This window comes from Lynx canadensis, chromosome A3 (genome assembly GCF_007474595.2).
Source record: "Lynx canadensis isolate LIC74 chromosome A3, mLynCan4.pri.v2, whole genome shotgun sequence".
NCBI lineage: Eukaryota > Metazoa > Chordata > Mammalia > Carnivora > Felidae > Lynx > Lynx canadensis.
The window spans coordinates 29,330,719-29,347,917 of record NC_044305.1 but is presented as its reverse complement, the minus strand read 5'-3'; the positions used below and the strand labels follow the sequence as shown (position 1 = coordinate 29,347,917).

Below are 17,199 nucleotides of genomic sequence, written 5' to 3'. Positions count from 1 at the left end.
GCCTTTTGTAGCAACGTGGATGGAACTGGAGAGTGTGATGCTAAGTGAAATAAGCCATACAGAGAAAGACAGATACCATATGGTTTCACTCTTATGTGGATCCTGAGAAACTTAACAGAAACCCATGGGGGAGGGGAAGGGAAAAAAAAAAAAAAAAAAAGAGGTTAGAGTGGGAGAGAGCCAAAGCATAAGAGACTGTTAAAAACTGAGAACAAACTGAGGGTTGATGGGGGGTGGGAGGGAGGGGAGGGTGGGTGATGAGTATTGAGGAGGGCACCTTTTGGGATGAGCACTGGGTGTTGTATGGAAACCAATTTGACAATAAATTTCATATATTAAAAAAAAAAAGAAAAGAACATTGTGGTTTGGTTTATTAGCTCTCAGCAGCCCACTCCTCAGCTTCTAAGGAAGCTTGCCTTCTTCTGAGCTACCCCATCTTTCTGCTGGGCAACAGACATTTGGGGATGGTTCCACCTCTTCTTTTTAACTTCTTTCTTAGCCCTGCATCCAAACAGCAGGTGAAGGCACCGAGTTGACCTCAATGCTTTCCACATTGTATTCATCTCCAGTCACTTCTACTTGGCCTTTATAGATCTTATCCATGGAGATAAGCCTGGAGAAGCCTGCAGGCCAGCAGCAGGCCAGTACAATATGCTGCAGCATAACTTGTCAGGCCAACCTTCACACCACACTTGGGGAGTTCATGAGCATAAGCTGTATAAACTATCATGTCTCCTTCTATATGGGAATAAACAATCTGACAAATGAGATCTCTGTTGGTTACATGAACTATTATTCTGTATTTAGGTGTGTTGTACTTATTTTTATCCTGAATTACCAAGTGTTTCCGGGCATAGTAATCAGTTTTACCCTCTCGTTTTCTTCTAAATTTCACCTGGTATCTCTTGAAGTAAGCCTTATTCTTGACAACTTTAACAAACCCCATCCTGTGGAACAGAGACCCGCGTCCGCAGTTCACCACAGACCAGCAGCTAGACTGTTTCTGATGCTTTCTCAGCAGCTGACAATCTAGGTCTTAGTGTTAATGTTAATGGACAGGAACCCTCTAAGGCAGAAGCATATGTGGTGGTTCCAGGGATGAAGCTGGACCCTCATGAGGAAGGAAAAGGGGTTCTTCTCTTTTAAGGGGTTATTTCTTTGATAATGCTTTACCCAGGTATAAAAACTTTTGGGGAATAGCCTGTGGTATGTGGAATAGTTCCCAGTGTTAGACAATGGGGTTCTCCATGACAGGTAGTAGGAGACAAGAAGGGGCCTGGGAATGCCATGTAACAGAAAAGGGGCCTCTGAAAAACTAACAGCTGGCAGTAACTTTCTTTTTCAGTCTTTGTTTTAGTTATGTATCTTTTCAACCTCTTGTTTAATGTAGTGTTTACTTGCGAAGTCCTAGGTAAGTGAAAATCATCTGATTTAAGGATTGTAAATCACCCTCTGCTGCTCAAAGACAGACACAGAGTGGGCAGTGAGGAAGGAGGCAGCTTCACAGATGGGACACCATTTCACACCAAGAAAACGGTGTGGAATACAAGTGTGCAAGGCAGTAGCAGAAAAAAGGAGGGGGCCTGAGTCTGAGAAGCCATGTCCTATTCTAGTTCAAACCAGAGCAGGGCTGAGTTCCTTCCTAGCACAGTAGAAAGCTTTAAGCCCAGAACAGTAATGAGCTTGTTAAAGTTTTTATTGAGAAGGGGAATTCACGTTTCTGCAAATGTTTTTAATCATTAGAAGATGAAAACTGAGAAAGCCTTAACTGGCTGAGAAGCTCTTAGAGTATGTTAAGCCATGTCATATCCTTGCTCCACAAGAAGGCACTGCTAAATTCTCACAGGAGCATGTGGGCCATGAATAGTTAAAAAGCACTGTTGGAGGGCCCAGCCACAAAGTGCTTCCTGTCCCAACCAAGAGTATGCCATATGTCCCCTACGAAAGCATGCTGATATTGTGATATGGCAGCACTGCTTAACCAATAAGGTGTAACTAGAATGAGGCAAAACTACTGCTTTTCCTTGTGTTATGATCAAGGGAAAGATAAAATGTGACTGCCTGGTTTCTGAGACATCTTAGAATTCTGAAATTCAAAACTTGGCTCGCTCCAGTAGCTACATTCCTATGAGTTAAAAATAAACACTTCTAAAGACCCTATATACTCTTAGACATCTAAGGTAAGACTCCAGGTTGAAAACCCACTTGCCAACTGTGTCACTGTCGGTTTCATCACCTCCTGTGACCAATGTCAGGTTTGCTTTCAGACCTTTGTGCTTTCTGAACCTTAGGTCTCACTCCCCCCTGCTTGCTGCCACCACTCTATGGTGCTGGGAACCATGTCTCTTCAAGACCCACATTTCATCTCAGCTCTCTGTGAAAAGGGCTTATTAAAGGGTTGCCAGGGGTGGAAATGGGGGTTAACTGTAAATAAACAATAAAGTTCTTTTTTCTTTTTTTTAAGCAGGCTTCACGCCCAGTGCACAGCCCAACATGGGGCCTGAACTCATGACCTGGAGATCAAGACCTGAGCTGAGGTCTAGAGTCGGATGCTTAACTGAGCGACCCAGGTGCTCCAAACAATAAAGCTCTTATTGAGGCAAAATGTTCTATAAGAGGCAATAGCTAGGGGGTGAAAGTTTCTTTGAGGTTACGAAAACATTCTAAAGTTGGATAGTGATGATTACACACATCTGTGAATATACTAAAAACCACTAAATTGTACACTTTAATGGGTGAAAATTATGGTATGTGAATTACATCTCAATAAAATTGTTAAAAATGTTTTTAGGGGCGCCTGGGTGGCTCAGTTGGTTCAGCGCCTGACTCTTGATTTCCGCTCAGGTAATGACCTTGCGGTTCATGAGTTTAAGCCTTGCACCGGGCTCCATGCTGGCAGTGCGGAGCCTACTTGGGATTCTCTCTCTCTCTCTCTCTCTCTCTCTCTCTCTCCCTCTCCCTCTCCCTCTCCCTCTCCCTCTCTCATTGCCCCTCCCCTGCTCATGCTCTCTCTCTCTCTCTCTCTCTCAAAATAAACAGGCTTTAAAAAATGGGTTTTTTTAATGTTTATTTTTGAGAGAGAGAGAGAGAGAGAGAGAGAGAGAGAGAGAGAGAGAGAGAATGAGAATATGAGCGGGGGAGGGGCAGAGAGAGAGGGAGACACAGAATCCAAAGCAGGCTCCACACTCTGAGCTCTGAGCACAGAGCCCAACACGGGGCTCGAACTCACAGACTGCGAGATCATGACCTGAGCCAAAGTCGGATGCTCAACCGACTGAGCCACCCAGTCCCCCTACCCCCCAAATATTTTTATAATGCTGATGACAGCAGAACTGTTATCACTGCAATTCTGAATTCTACACTTTAAATATTTACATTTTTGTTGTAGAAACTATTCTTCAATAGAGGGAAAAAGTTTGGTTAAGTGTGAATAACTGACAGCCCACAATAAATGTCCTCTATTTGTTTCAGCAAAGGACACTGTTTGCCCCTATACTCCAAGTCCAAAGCATATCTGCTCTTTATTTCCCAGTGATTTCTAACCCTGCTGACAACCTGATGCTTCCTCAATGCTTTCTTTATCCTTTTCCCTCTGAGATACTCTTCTCTCCTGGTCTCCCTCTGTGTCACTCATGAGCCCCTCTTGCTCAGTGTGCCTGGCAGAGGCTGGGGGGGCCCAGGCCCCACTTTTCTTTCACTAATGACTTCCAAGGCCATGGCTTTGGAATATCTCCTCTGAACTCCAGATCAATATGACCAACTGTCTGGTGGATACACCCATGTGGACCACCCTATACTCCATATACGCCCTACGGAGTATCACCCTATAGTCTCTCACATATATAATCAATCACCAAGTGCTAGATTCTACCTTTAAAGTTTTTACTTTGTTGCTTCCTCTCCAACCCTTCCATAGGCCCTCATTATCTGTACCCTGCTACTATCCAATTGGTCCCTCCTAAATCCATGTTGCACATGGTAAACCTAAATGATCAATAAACAAATGTGGCCATGTCACTCCTTGTCTTTAACGCCTTTAAACCTCACTGCCTAGAGAATTAATCAAAACCTTTAGCTGTACTGAAAATTTGCAGATACTGCAAGATGGCTCACTCAGCACCCAGTCCCACCTCCTTGTAGCTGGACTTTCTTACTATAGAGGCTCAGAAATGAAAAGCTATATTCCCCAGATTCCCTTGCAGCTCACTTCTGTATAAGATCTAGTTTGTTACTAGCAGATGCTCCCATACCAAATCTGGGACAGAAGTAAATAAGCAATGTGAGAAGGTGACTGTGCTAGAGGGTCTTTGGCTAAGTATGGCAGCAGAAGCATCCAGTTCTGTAGCACCTGTGCAGAGGTTTTCAAGTCACATGGGATAGCTGGGCTCATCTACAGCTGTTCTGTTCCATGCTGACAGCACCTTAGCTTGATTCACTGGCTCTCCCACAGATTTTGTGAGCTACCCAGTCAGTATCTTATAATAAATCCTTTCTTGACTATGAGGGTAGATAAAAAGTGGACTCTGTTGTCTGCAACTAAGAATCCCAGTGGACACATCTAATATTCAGTGCCTTCTAAGACGCAGTCCCTACCAATTCCCCCATGACTTCTTATCTTTTTTTTTCTTTTTTTAAATTTCCCATCTTATACCTTATAATCTAAGATTGCAGTTTCCAGTCTCTGACTTTGCTCATGCTTCTCCTCTTGCTTTGAAGTTTCTGCCCATCTTTCTTCTCTTGATCTCAGAGTTATCCTTCAATATTTAGCTCTACTGGATCACCAAGTTGTCTGAATGGTTCTCTACTAAGTCCCACAGAACTTGGCAATACTAGCTTCATACACATTGCTCACTAAAGGAAATGGTCTGTGTGTCGTAACAGGGACCAAATGTTATCTCTGTAACCTTTAAGCCTACCCACACGGTGCTCTGCACAAAGCAGGTGCTCAAAAAAACCTGTGGACCTAAATCTTCTTTAATCCCTGACTCTTACTCATAGTTAACCTTAAGCTTTTTCCTGCCTTTCTACTTTCACTGAGATCATAAGGGTCCGAAATTTAACTCTCTTCATCTAAACTTTCATCTCACCTGTTAATAACTCTTCAGTAACCATCAAAGCATTATAGGATGCCCCAACGTGAGCTCCAACTAAGCATAGTCAAAGGAATGGTCTTGTTTCCTCCTAGACCCTTACTCACCACCACCATGAATAAACCCATCTTACTGCTTACCATCTTTAACATCCAACTTTTTTTTTTTTTTTTTTTTTTTTTTGAGCAGCAGGCAAAAGTTTATTAGAGTATAAGACCAGAAAGGAAGAAAAGTAGAAAGCTCTCAGAAAGGGGACATTCGAAAGTGAATGTCCTTAACATCCAACTAATTTTTGACTGTCTTCACCCTCAAGGCAGGGAGGAGGCAAATTGATTACGGTGATACACAATGCTGGTTACCAACTAAAAAAGCCACTCTTCCTTTTCTTCCTTCCATCAGAACCATGATTTTGTTTGGATATTTACTTTCCACTGGCTTGTAAGGTGACCACTCCCAGCTTCAGAAGGGTAAATCACGGTAATTCTCAATGCCCTATCTAGTGACTAGAGACAGGTATAAGCATGTGATCCAACCCTGGCCTGCTGACCCTGAAGAGCATGGTGCTGCAGAAGCTTCTGGAAAAGGTCACATTCCCTAAAAAGGGTAAAGCATGTGCAGAAATGTTCCCCATCTATGCTGTTTGTTGTATTTATAAGGAATGCTTGGAACTGCTGCAGCCATCTTGTGACCACAAAGATAATGTGGACAGGAAGAAGGTAAGCAAGTAGAAAGATGGGAGCATCTGGGTGCTTCTTAAGAAAGTCACGGACTCAGCCAACGCTAGAACTGGCCTACAACTGTCTTCAGATTATATGAGATAAATACATGTTGCCATCTAGACCACTTTTAGTTGAGTATTCTTTTATCTACACATGGATACATTCTATAGCAATATATTGCTATATTCTTCTGTGTAACAGTCAAGCTGTTCCTCCCATCCCCTTCATCACAATCCTTGAAAGAAGCCTGGGAATCCCAGCTGATCACTAGCCTTTCTTTATTTTCCTTATCTAGCGGCATCCATCATGTCTCTTCTAGGCTGCCTTTCCTTCCAACTATAAACACATGACCATCGTGTTAAAAACATACAAGAATGTCAGCAAATCTACTCCAGTGAGCATGTCTGGACTGCTCCATTTCTGAAGTTCACCCAATAGCCTATTTGTTGGGTAGTCTCTTGTTCCTCCATCTTTCTCCTTGTCTTATCCCAAGATTGTTCTTCCACCTTCTCAAGACCTAGAGTTACTTGACCCCACCACCTTTCCCTAGTGCAGTTCATTCCAAATGTTACTCTGTTTCTCTACTGAACCTCTAGCACATGGCTGACTACTTGAAGCAGCCCCTTTGTCTGAATACCACAACTTCTCTGCATATTACCAATCCTAGGGTACAGTTAGAGAAAAATCACACAACTGAGGCCGTACACATCAATGGTTTCCATCTTGGCCCCTCAGTGCAGCTAGACATGCCCTTTTTTTTTCTTTTCAGTATTCTTTCTTACTGATCTCAGAAGCTACTCTAAAACTTTCATTACTCTAATGTCACAGTCCAATCCCTTTTTTTCCACCAGATAACCAGCACTTGACTTCTTAGAAAACAGATGTGGGGCACCAGGTGGCTCAGTCGGTTAAGCATCTGACTCCTGATTTTGGCTGAGGTCATGATCTCATGGTTCATGACTTTGAGCCCCACATTGGGCTCTGTGCTGACAATGCAGAGCCTGCTTGGGACTCTCTCTCTCCCTCTCTCTCTGCCTCAACCCTGCTCGCATGCTCTCTCTCTCAAAATAAATAAACATAAATACCCACATCTACAAACCATCTCTATCTATTCAATATTCTCCTTTACCATCAATCTCAGGGGAACAAATGCCGTTTTTCATGTTCAATGCTAATCTCTCCATCAGTATTCTTTAAAAAATTTTTTTATATTTATTTTTGAGCAAGAGAGAGACAGAACGTGGGCAGGGGAGGGGCAGAGAGAGAGGGAGACACAGAATCAGAAGCAGACTCCAGGTTCTGAGCTGTCAGCACAGAGCCTGATGCAGGGCTCGAACTCATGAGCCGTGAGATCATGACCTGAGCCGAAGTCGGCTTAACCAAGTGAGCCACCCGGACGCCCCCCATTTTAGCCATTTTTAAGTGTACGGTTCTTAAGTTTATTTTCACTGCTGGGCAACTATTACCACCATCTACCTCCAGAACTTTTTCATCTTTCTCAACTGAAACTCTCTACTCATTAAACAATTCCCCATTCCCCTCTCACCTCAGCCCGTGGCAACCACCACTCTACATTCTGTCTCTATGAATTTGACCACTGCAGGTACCTTGTGTAAGTGGAATCAGAAAATATTTGTCCTTTTGTGGCCAGCTTCTTTCACTCAGTATAATGTCTTCAGAATTGTAATGTGTCAGAATTTCCTCCTTTTTTTGAGACTGAATAATACTCCACTGTATGTATATACATTGTACTTATCTATTCATCCACTGATGGACACTTGGGTTGCTTCCACCTTTTGGGTACTGCGATTAATGCTGCTGTGAACTGTGGTGTGCAAATTCTATCACTGTTCTCTTCACACATCCTGCTTCGGTAGTCAGGTTTGCTCTTGCTAGCTTGCGGTCACTTTCCCTCTCTCTTTCTCAAACCTTCTTTACTGGTTCCTCACAGCCCACAAAATGTACTCAAGTCTCTTAAACCATTTCTGTAAACATTCTCTAAATCACCACTAAAAAATCCCCTCCCAGTTTCAGCTCTTCCCTCACAGCTAACCAGACTTACCTGGTGTCAGATATTCTTGCCCTGTTCTCCCGTACTTTTACTAAAGATAACAAGACCTGCTTTTCTTAGTCATCTGAATAAGTTCAATAAAGGATTCACCGACTCTTACAGAAAAGTACACATTTAGATTCAGATTTTTGCATGGGAAATCTCTGGGAATGATGACAGGGTAAACATAAGAATACACATGAAACTACCTGGTCTTTAAAAAGAATTTTTCGGGGCGCCTGGGTGGCGCAGTCGGTTAAGCGTCCGACTTCAGCCAGGTCACGATCTCGCGGTCCGTGAGTTCGAGCCCCGCGTCGGGCTCTGGGCTGATGGCTCAGAGCCTGGAGCCTGTTTCCGATTCTGTGTCTCCCTCTCTCTCTGCCCCTCCCCCGTTCATGCTCTGTCTCTCTCTGTCCCAAAAATAAATAAAAAACGTTGAAAAAAAAAATTAAAAAAAAAAAAAAAAAGAATTTTTCGTGGGGGGCGCCTGGGTGGCGCAGTCGGTTAAGCGTCCGACTTCAGCCAGGTCACGATCTCGCGGTCCGGGAGTTCGAGCCCCGCGTCGGGCTCTGGGCTGATGGCTCAGAGCCTGGAGCCTGTTTCCGATTCTGTGTCTCCCTCTCTCTCTGCCCCTCCCCCGTTCATGCTCTGTCTCTCTCTGTCCCAAAAATAAATAAACGTTGAAAAAAAAAATTAAAAAAAAAAAAAAAAAGAATTTTTCGTGGGAATGCAAGCTGGTGCAGCCACTCTGGAAAACAGTATGGAGGTTCCTCAAAAAACTAAAAATAGAACTACCCTACGAGCCAGCAATTGCACTACTAGGTATTTATCCAAGGGATACAGGAGTGCTGTTTCGAAGGGACACATGCACCCCCATGTTTATAGCAGCACTATCGACATAGCCAAAGTATGGAACGAGCCCAAATGTCCATGGATGAATGGATAAAGAAGATGTGGTATGTATATATACAATGAGTATTACTCGGCAATCAAAAAGAATGAAATCTTGCCATTTGCAACTATGTGCATGGAACTGGAGGGTATTATGCTAAGTGAAATTAGTCAGTCAGAGAAAGGCAAAAATCATATGACTTCACTCATATGAGGACTTTAAGGGAAGGGAAACAAAAATAATATAAAAACAGGGAGGGGGACAAAACAGAAGAGACTCATAAATCTGGAGAACAAACAGGGTTACTGGAGGGGTTGTGGGAGGGGGGATGGGCTACATGGGTAAGGGGCACTAAGGAATCTACTCCTGAAATCATTGTTGCACTATATGCTAACTAATTTGCATGTAAATTAAAATAAATAAATAAATAAATAAATAAATAAATAAATAAAACAAGTTAAATTAAAAAAAAAAGAATTTTTCAGTTTCTTAAAAAAATTAGACTCCTTAGGGACAACTTGCCATCACAAATACTCCTTCTAATGTGCAGCTGGGAAGGAGCCAGTAATGGTAGCCAACGGTCATTCAAGGTAATAATGAGAAAAGCTCAAGTTCCTTACATTGATGAATGAAGCATTGATGTAATCAGAATCTGGAACTCCTTCAACTGGTGTCAGATGGACTCTAGAATGATCATCTAGAAAAAAAATTTAACGTTTCAGTTCACGATACAACCAGGCCGGTTGAGACATCTGTGCCTATGTGCACAGAGACACACATGTATTAAGATGTCAATGCAGCACTGTTTAAATTTTTTTTTTTTCAACGTTTATTTATTTTTGGGACAGAGAGAGACAGAGCATGAACGGGGGAGGGGCAGAGAGAGAAGGAGACACAGAATCGGAAACAGGCTCCAGGCTCTGAGCCATCAGCCCAGAGCCTGATGCGGGGCTCGAACTCACAGACCGCGAGATCGTGACCTGGCTGAAGTCGGACGCTTAACCGACTGCGCCACCCAGGCGCCCCAATGCAGCACTGTTTATAACAGCAAAAATTTGGACACATCTCAGCTATTATTCAGGGACTAGTTAAATAAATTAAGATATATTCACAACATGCAACAGTAAGCAGTTGATAAAAAGGAAAGTGAATGCTTCTGTTTCTTGACAGATGAACTGCCAATATACACCATTAAAAGAAAAAAGTCAGGGGCGCCTGGGTGGCGCAGTCGGTTGAGCATCCGACTTCAGCCAGGTCACGATCTCGCGGTCCGGGAGTTCGAGCCCCGCGTCAGGCTCTGGGCTGATGGCTCAGAGCCTGGAGCCTGTTTCCGATTCTGTGTCTCCCTCTCTCTCTGCCCCTCCCCCGTTCATGCTCTGTCTCTCTCTGTCCCAAAAATAAATAAACGTTGAAAAAAAAAAAATTAAAAAAAAAAAAAAAAAAAAAAAAGTCAGAACAATGTAACCAGGATACCAATTATGTTTAAAAAAAAATTATGTAATATGCATATGTTCATATATTAATAAGAAAACTTCAGTATCTATAAAGGCCTAGTATAGTGATCTCTATTATAGTATGTACCCAAAAATACACCAGAAATTTTTTTAAAGGATATTTTTTGAAAAGGCAATTATAAAAACAAAGCACAGTTCAACATTTTGCTCTCCCATCCCACTGGATTATACACACCCCATTTTGGAGACCACTGGCCTAGACAAATGTCTGTTAGGTTATAAATCAACTGACTAGCAATGACTAACTCTGGGAAGGGGTTAATGAAGAGAACTCTGTATTAGGATTTCATTGCGATAAGCACTACAAAAACCTGTAACAATCACATACTTCCTATCCGGTCCTGGTGAAATTGCTCCTCTTGACCCAGAAACTTGAGGCCTATGGGCAAGCTCCTCATTGAACTTGATGAGCACCTGGGGTCACTCTGGGGTCTACAAAGGCTCTCCCAGCCCAAAGGTTTGACCCTACTCTTATTACCAGCTCTCCTGTGATCAACCACGAGATTCTTTCCATCCTCAAAAAATCTGGCTAGAGATGCAGTTTCAGATTATACGCCAGGAAACTCTACAAACACTCACAAGGCAAGATGTTGACATATCGATTTTTTTCCTTGTTTTCCTCCTTGGAGGCAGCTTCACAGGTGGCTTGGATAGGACAAGCAGGGAGAGCCTGAAAGGTTAAGAGAAATTACAGGAAGTTACTAACAGGGATAAATACCAAACATGCCAAATGCTGCACTATCCCCCAACCTGACAGCAAGTTGTACCCTTACTTGGGGGAAAAAGATGGGCCCAGGGAATACTTTCAGCCTAACACAGAGAGTGCACCTCTCCTCTAAATATAGCCTGCAAGCTCCTTAGAGTTTAACACCAAGAATCCCCAGGGGGCAGAATACTCTTTCTGTTACTAAAAGTGCAGCATGCTCTTTATATGATTACTGAGTGGTTAGGGATCTGTTACAATGCTGGGTCAAAATGGACCACCCCTGTAAACAGGAATGGGGACAGAACTGAAGGGATGGGCCATTTATCCCCAGGTTAACCAACATGCAAAGATGAGAAGCATGTCAGAGTGAACCACACAGGAGGGGTCTGGATGGTCAGCTGAGTTAAGCCCTCTCTAGGGACCTGAAGGGTATGACAGCCCCGTCTCCCGTACCACGTGGCAAGAAAGCAAGGACAAGCAGATGGGTGGGAGGGCATTCACATGGACACAGCAGTTAGGAAGCAGAGGATTTGGGTTAAGTGACATTGAATCTGCACCATTTTAGCACTGGGAAGTGTGTGGGTAGAAATAAATGGTTTGACATGAGACAGTCTGGATTGTATGAACTTGAGAAAATCTGTTAAACTTTCTAGGACATTTCCTCATCTGTACAACTGGGCTAATGATATCTGCCACATGAGGAGTAAATACCATAATCTCATGTCTGGCACAGAATAAGCATTCAATAAATTAGTTTTACAGGAGTGGGAAGCTAAGTTTTATTAATTGAATTGCTTTCTTCTTACATGCTCCATATATTCAAAATTCAGAAAGCAAAAAAAGAAAGTTTCAAATTCCAACCTAGATAACCTTTCTGACAAATGATTTGGAAATATGTTTTATGAGCCTTAAAAGTATCCATACTCTTGACCTAGCAACTCTACTTCTGAGAATCTAGCCTGAGGAAATAAAAATCTTTGCTCAAATTATTTACTTTATCATTGTTTGGAACGACCCAAAACTGAAAACAACCTCAGTTTTCAACAGCAGGGGAACAGTTAAGTAAATCATGGTTCATGTACTACTTTTCATTTATTTTTTTTGACAGATATACATTATGTACCTATTAGGTGCTGGGATAAATACAGAGCCAACAGTGGTGAATCAGTCATATACACAGTCCTTCTTCTCAAGGACAATACAAACTTGTGAAAGACATTAAACAAATAAAACAAATAAATACAAATTACATACCATGATAAGTACAATGAAAGAACAGAATGTTACTACAGAAAGTATCAGAAAGCCTAAGAAACACCCAAATTTAGATTAAGGGTAGGTCTCGATGAGGAAGGAGAAGTGTGGAAAGTAGTATTCTAGGCACAGAGACCAACATCTGTGATGACCCAGAGGCAGGAGAAGGCCTGGATGTGTGAGGCGAATGAAAGGTTAGTGAGGGTATTCGGTAGACAACGTGGAATGTGGTTGGTGAGGATGGCAAGAGGAAGTGGAGGGGAGAAGCTTGGCAAGGATAGTATGTACAATTCCATGTAGGTCCTTGAACAGAGGGTTTGAATTTTATTTTCAGTGTATGAGAAAACCATGTAAGGCTTTTCAACTGTACTCCAACTTACATGTTAAAGAATCACTCTGGCTGCTATGTGGAAAAGGGACCAGTGGGAAGGCAAGAATGGGAGCATGAAGGATGATGGTACAAGGAAAGATGCATCTGACACATATTCTGGAGTTAGAATTAGAGATGGGAAGGTGGGTTGGGAAGAGAGAGACAGGAATAAAGGATGACTCTCAGGTTTCTAGCTTTGAATATCAAAGTGTACCATTAAATAAAAGAAATGCCAGCCTAAACGCAACAAATTTTTCCAGACAGGTGCAAAAGCTTTAAGAAGAGAACAAATACACTTCCCAGGAACAAGCAAGATCACAGTAGGAGAAACTAAAGTGGGAGACCCTAACAGAAGTCAGGGTCTCATAGTCCACCTGCCTTCACTCGCTCATGAGAATTTCCTTTCAGAGTTAAAGTCCTGCAGGTTCTACATGTCATTTTACGGAGAGAGGCATTTCCTTAGACCCTGCGCTGCCAATACCTAAAGGGGAAAAGGGAGTTTCCTGGGCTGGACTCTTGCACATGGAACAGAGACCTGACTGAAGACTGGAATTTCCCAGTTCACCCCCGGTTTGCCTTCTCTTCTTCCAGACAGGTTAGATGTCCATAGGTTTCCACCCTGCTACAGGGCAGGATGAGATACAAGTCCTCATGACAAGCCAGAGACATTATTTTTCCGTACACCCCTTGTCTAAAATGATGTAGAGCACAAGTAGTGACAGCAAGACTCTTGAAAATAGGCCTCAGGGGTCGGTTAGGACAATGACCACACCTTATAGTCCAATCAGCATTCCCAGCTTCCCATAGTGACGATGCAGGAAAACTAGGTCTCCAGCAAGGCTGAGACCCCTAAAAGGAAAGTTAGGGAGAAACAGGCACCATTGTTTGGCAAGAGAAAAGAAAGGGCCTGACCCAGAAAACTTGGTGCTACATGCAATGGGTCACACTGAAGAATCCAGGGCAGGGGTGAAAACAAGGTGGGGGGTGGGGGGGGCGGGGAACTCTATACTTTCAGTTTCTACTCTGAAAAACCTAGTTCACGGAGCGAGGCACAAGCATCTGAACCAGAAGGCTACCAGATGTTAAAATCTCTAGAAACACTAGGTGGCATCAAAGACCATGTCATCCCTTGCTTAAGCTCTTTCTGGAAGCCAGGCTATGAATGAAATCATTTTTTTTAAATGTCAAGTTTTTTAAAAAAAAATTGTTTTCAACTTTTATATTTATAAAAAAGGATATCCATTGCACAATTTAAGTCTATTTATTTATTTTTGAGAGAGAGAAAGAGAGCAAGCAGGGGAGGAGCAGAGAGAGAATCCCAAGAAGGCTCCTCACTATCAGCCCAGAGCCTGATGTTGGGCTTGAACTCACAAACCCTGAGATCATGACCTGAGTCGACACCAAGAGTCAGATGCTTAACCGACTGAGCCACCCAGGCGCCCCTCCATCACACAATTGAACTTAGAAGTTCTCTTTGGGCCCTTCCTCTTCATATCCTCTTCCTTTTCCTCCCACAAGTAAACGCAGAATTTTGTGTTTACCATCACCTTACTTTATTTGTATCCCACACATTCTGTATCTTTGAACATTTTATATTTTTTTGTTCAGTCTCTTTTTTTTTTTAATAAAAATGGAATCATAATCAAGGGGTGACCTTTTCTCTTGCCCAACATTATATTCTGAAGATTCACTCAGGTTGCTCCAGGTAGCCAAAGTTCATTCACTTCAACTACTTTGTAGCACTCCATTTTGAGACCACACCATTTATTTATCCATTCTACTACTGATGAATATTTGGGTTGTTTACAGTTAACAATCCTGCTCTGAGCACTAATTTCTATGTGTTTCCTCGTGCACATGTGCAAGAGTTTCAGGTATGAGCATCTTTAATCTTACCAGATAAGGCCAAACTGTTTTTCGAGATAGTTGTACCAATTTACACTCCCAAAAGCAATGTGAAGTGTTTTAGTTTTTCTGTATCTTCACCAACATTTGCTGTCAGACTTTAAATATAGCAAATGTAGGTTTAATTTACATTTCCTTGATTATTAATGAGGTTCACCATCTTTCCATAGTTTCCTGGTCAACGGGATTCCCTCCAAGTGTTTCCCCTACTTTTCGACTGGATTGCTTATTTATTTTCTTATTTATTTGTGGGAGTTCTTTATATATTCTAGATACGCATCCTTTGTCAGTACAAGGGTTACAAACATATTTTACAAAGTTGTGGCCTGCGCTTTCGTTTTCTTTGTCATATCTATTTATGGACAGAAGTTTTGCATTTTAATGTAGTCAAGTTTATCAATGTTTCCCTTTATCAACATTTTAAATCTTAAATCCTTTTTCACTGTGAGTTCATAAGTATACTTCCCTCCATTACTATCTCTATGTTTCATTGTTTTTGTCTTTTAAATTACAGTGTCTACACCAACTGGGACCAATGTTTTGTTTGGTATGAAACAAGAATTCAACTTCATTTATTCCAAAGGGTTACTCAATTGTCCCAGAACTACTCATTGTAAAGACCATCCTTTAAACTGCCATGGTATTTCGGCCATAAATAAGTTTCCACTCATACATGAATCTGCTTTGGGGCTCTCTATTTTGTTCCAGTGGTCAATCCGTCTATCCCAGTGCCAATACAAAACTATCTTAATTAATTTTGTAATAACTCTTTATATCTGGTAAGGCAGGTCTCCTCACCTTGTTCTTCTTCTTCAGGAATGTCTTGGCTATTCTTGAATCTTTTCTCCTCCATATAAATTTTAGAATCAGCTTGTCAAGTTCCACAAAAAACCTGTTGGGATTTTTATGGGAATTGCATTGAATCTATATATCAGTCTGGGGAGAATTGACATCTTTACAATATTGAGCCTTCTAATTCACTGATCTTAACTCTTCACTGTTTAGGCTTTTTCTTTAATGCCTTCAAACATTTTTATAATTTTCTCCAAAGATTCTGTAAAATTTTGTTAAATTTATTCCTTTTGGATGCTACTGTAAATGACATATTTTAAAAATTATTTGATTTTCTGATTGTGGCTTATGTGTAGAAATTCATTAATTTTTTATGCTGTTTTTGTATCTATCAACCTTGCTAAAATAACTTATTAATTCTAATAATTTAGCTGATGGGTATTTGGATTTCTCCAAGGACAATTATTCTCTTCTGCAAAAATGCATATTTTGTTTCTTCTTCTCTAATCCTTAATGCCTTTCATTTTTTTTCTTGCCTCACTGTGCTGCCTAAGATCTCCAGATGGTTGCTGGGTCTCATTCTCTTCTAAATCTGAATCCCCTTGCAAACACTCTCACCCAAGCAAGAGTCATCAGTGCCTAAGGACTCTGACACGACAGGGTATCTACTTCCTTTTAAGGCAGTTCATCTCATTGCAACAATTCTGGTTAGGAGGACCCAATACCCAGACACACATTTCTTTTGTATTTACCTTGCACTGACTAGTGGAAAACTCAGAGGTCAGCTGGTGCCTTCTCTGTCCCTTGGACACCCCAAACCCCCAATTCCCTGGACTCTGAATTCCAAAGCCCCTGACACATTTCCTGTCGATGCCTATAGGTTTCTGACTCTGATTCATTTATTTAGAGACAACTCGGTCAATGTACAAGCTATTCTGCCTTCCTCTTACTCAGATGCCACACAGTTCTGTTGCCAGATCACACACACATGCTTCTCTACTTGGAAGTCCAAGAGTTAAGCTGTCTCTATAAGGATGTAGAGTCCTGAGTTGGAGCAGGGAGGGTGTCACATCCTGCTTGCAATGTGACATGGCAGATCCAGACCATCTCACTGTCTCCACTCTTCTCTCTCTTCTCTGTCACTTTTCCTCTCAGAAGCTAACTAAATTTTGTCTTTTTCTTTTAAGCCTTGAACATGCTTTAGGGACCTCAATAAGTGGCTTTTCAGAGTGTTTCTTTTAGATAAATTCAATGCTTCTAAGACAAATGCTGGTCAATTTAAAACGTCCAGCTTATACCTCTAGGACGAAGGCCATCGCCTAGAACTTTCAGCCGTTGTTGGGTTTCATAGAAATGCTACACACTCTCCTTTTAGCCTCAAATATCTGAAAACAGCTGTCATGTCCTATGCTTATTATCCCTTCAGCTGTTCACCTCCATGGTCCAATTTTTCTCCACAACAATTTCCCATTTGGTGATATTCCTTTCCAAAGAGACTGGATCACAAGACTCCTGGGCACAGTTCAAGCTGGGACATCAACTTTTATTTCACATGTTATATATCCATTAAAGTACAGTGGATATTATGCTAAAGCTAAGCTCCATTAGTTTCATTTACCATATTAAAAAACTCTACTTTTTAAAATGTTATGAAAAGAATATGCTTATAAAAAAAGTCAAATAATTCAGTAAAAAGTGAAAGTTCCCGATCATGTCTCTCCTATATTCTACCCTCCTTGTAGTTAACCACTGCTCATAGCTCACAGTATTTTTCCAGACTTTAAAAAGTATTTTTTTTTTCAACGTTTATTTATTTTCGGGACAGAGAGAGACAGAGCATGAACGGGGGAGGGGCAGAGAGAGAGGGAGACACAGAATCGGAAACAGGCTCCAGGCTCCGAGCCATC

General features: G+C 41.8%; 2 protein-coding genes across 5 annotated transcripts in view; both read right to left on the bottom strand.

Moving 5' to 3' along the window:
- PTPRA (protein tyrosine phosphatase receptor type A) overlaps window positions 1–17,199 on the bottom strand; it is a 161,734-nt gene that overhangs the window by 26,851 nt on the left and 117,684 nt on the right. For 3 of the 4 annotated variants that reach the window (XM_030309930.1, XM_030309928.1, XM_030309929.1), the window contains 2 exons: window positions 10,845–10,935; window positions 9,372–9,448 (listed from right to left, as the gene is read on the bottom strand). In XM_030309930.1, the coding sequence (XP_030165790.1) occupies window positions 9,372–9,448; window positions 10,845–10,935 (168 nt within the window). Of the gene's footprint in view, window positions 1–9,371; window positions 9,449–10,844; window positions 10,936–15,298; window positions 15,393–17,199 lie in introns of all 4 variants that reach the window. The other variant, XM_030309931.1, reaches the window with a different exon arrangement.
- On the bottom strand, window positions 358–2,499 carry LOC115510277 (60S ribosomal protein L5-like). Its single transcript, XM_030309933.1, is given in 3 exon segments — window positions 358–537; window positions 540–606; window positions 608–2,499. Coding segments are annotated over 3 exon segments (516 nt in total). The 5' UTR covers window positions 947–2,499; the 3' UTR covers window positions 358–427.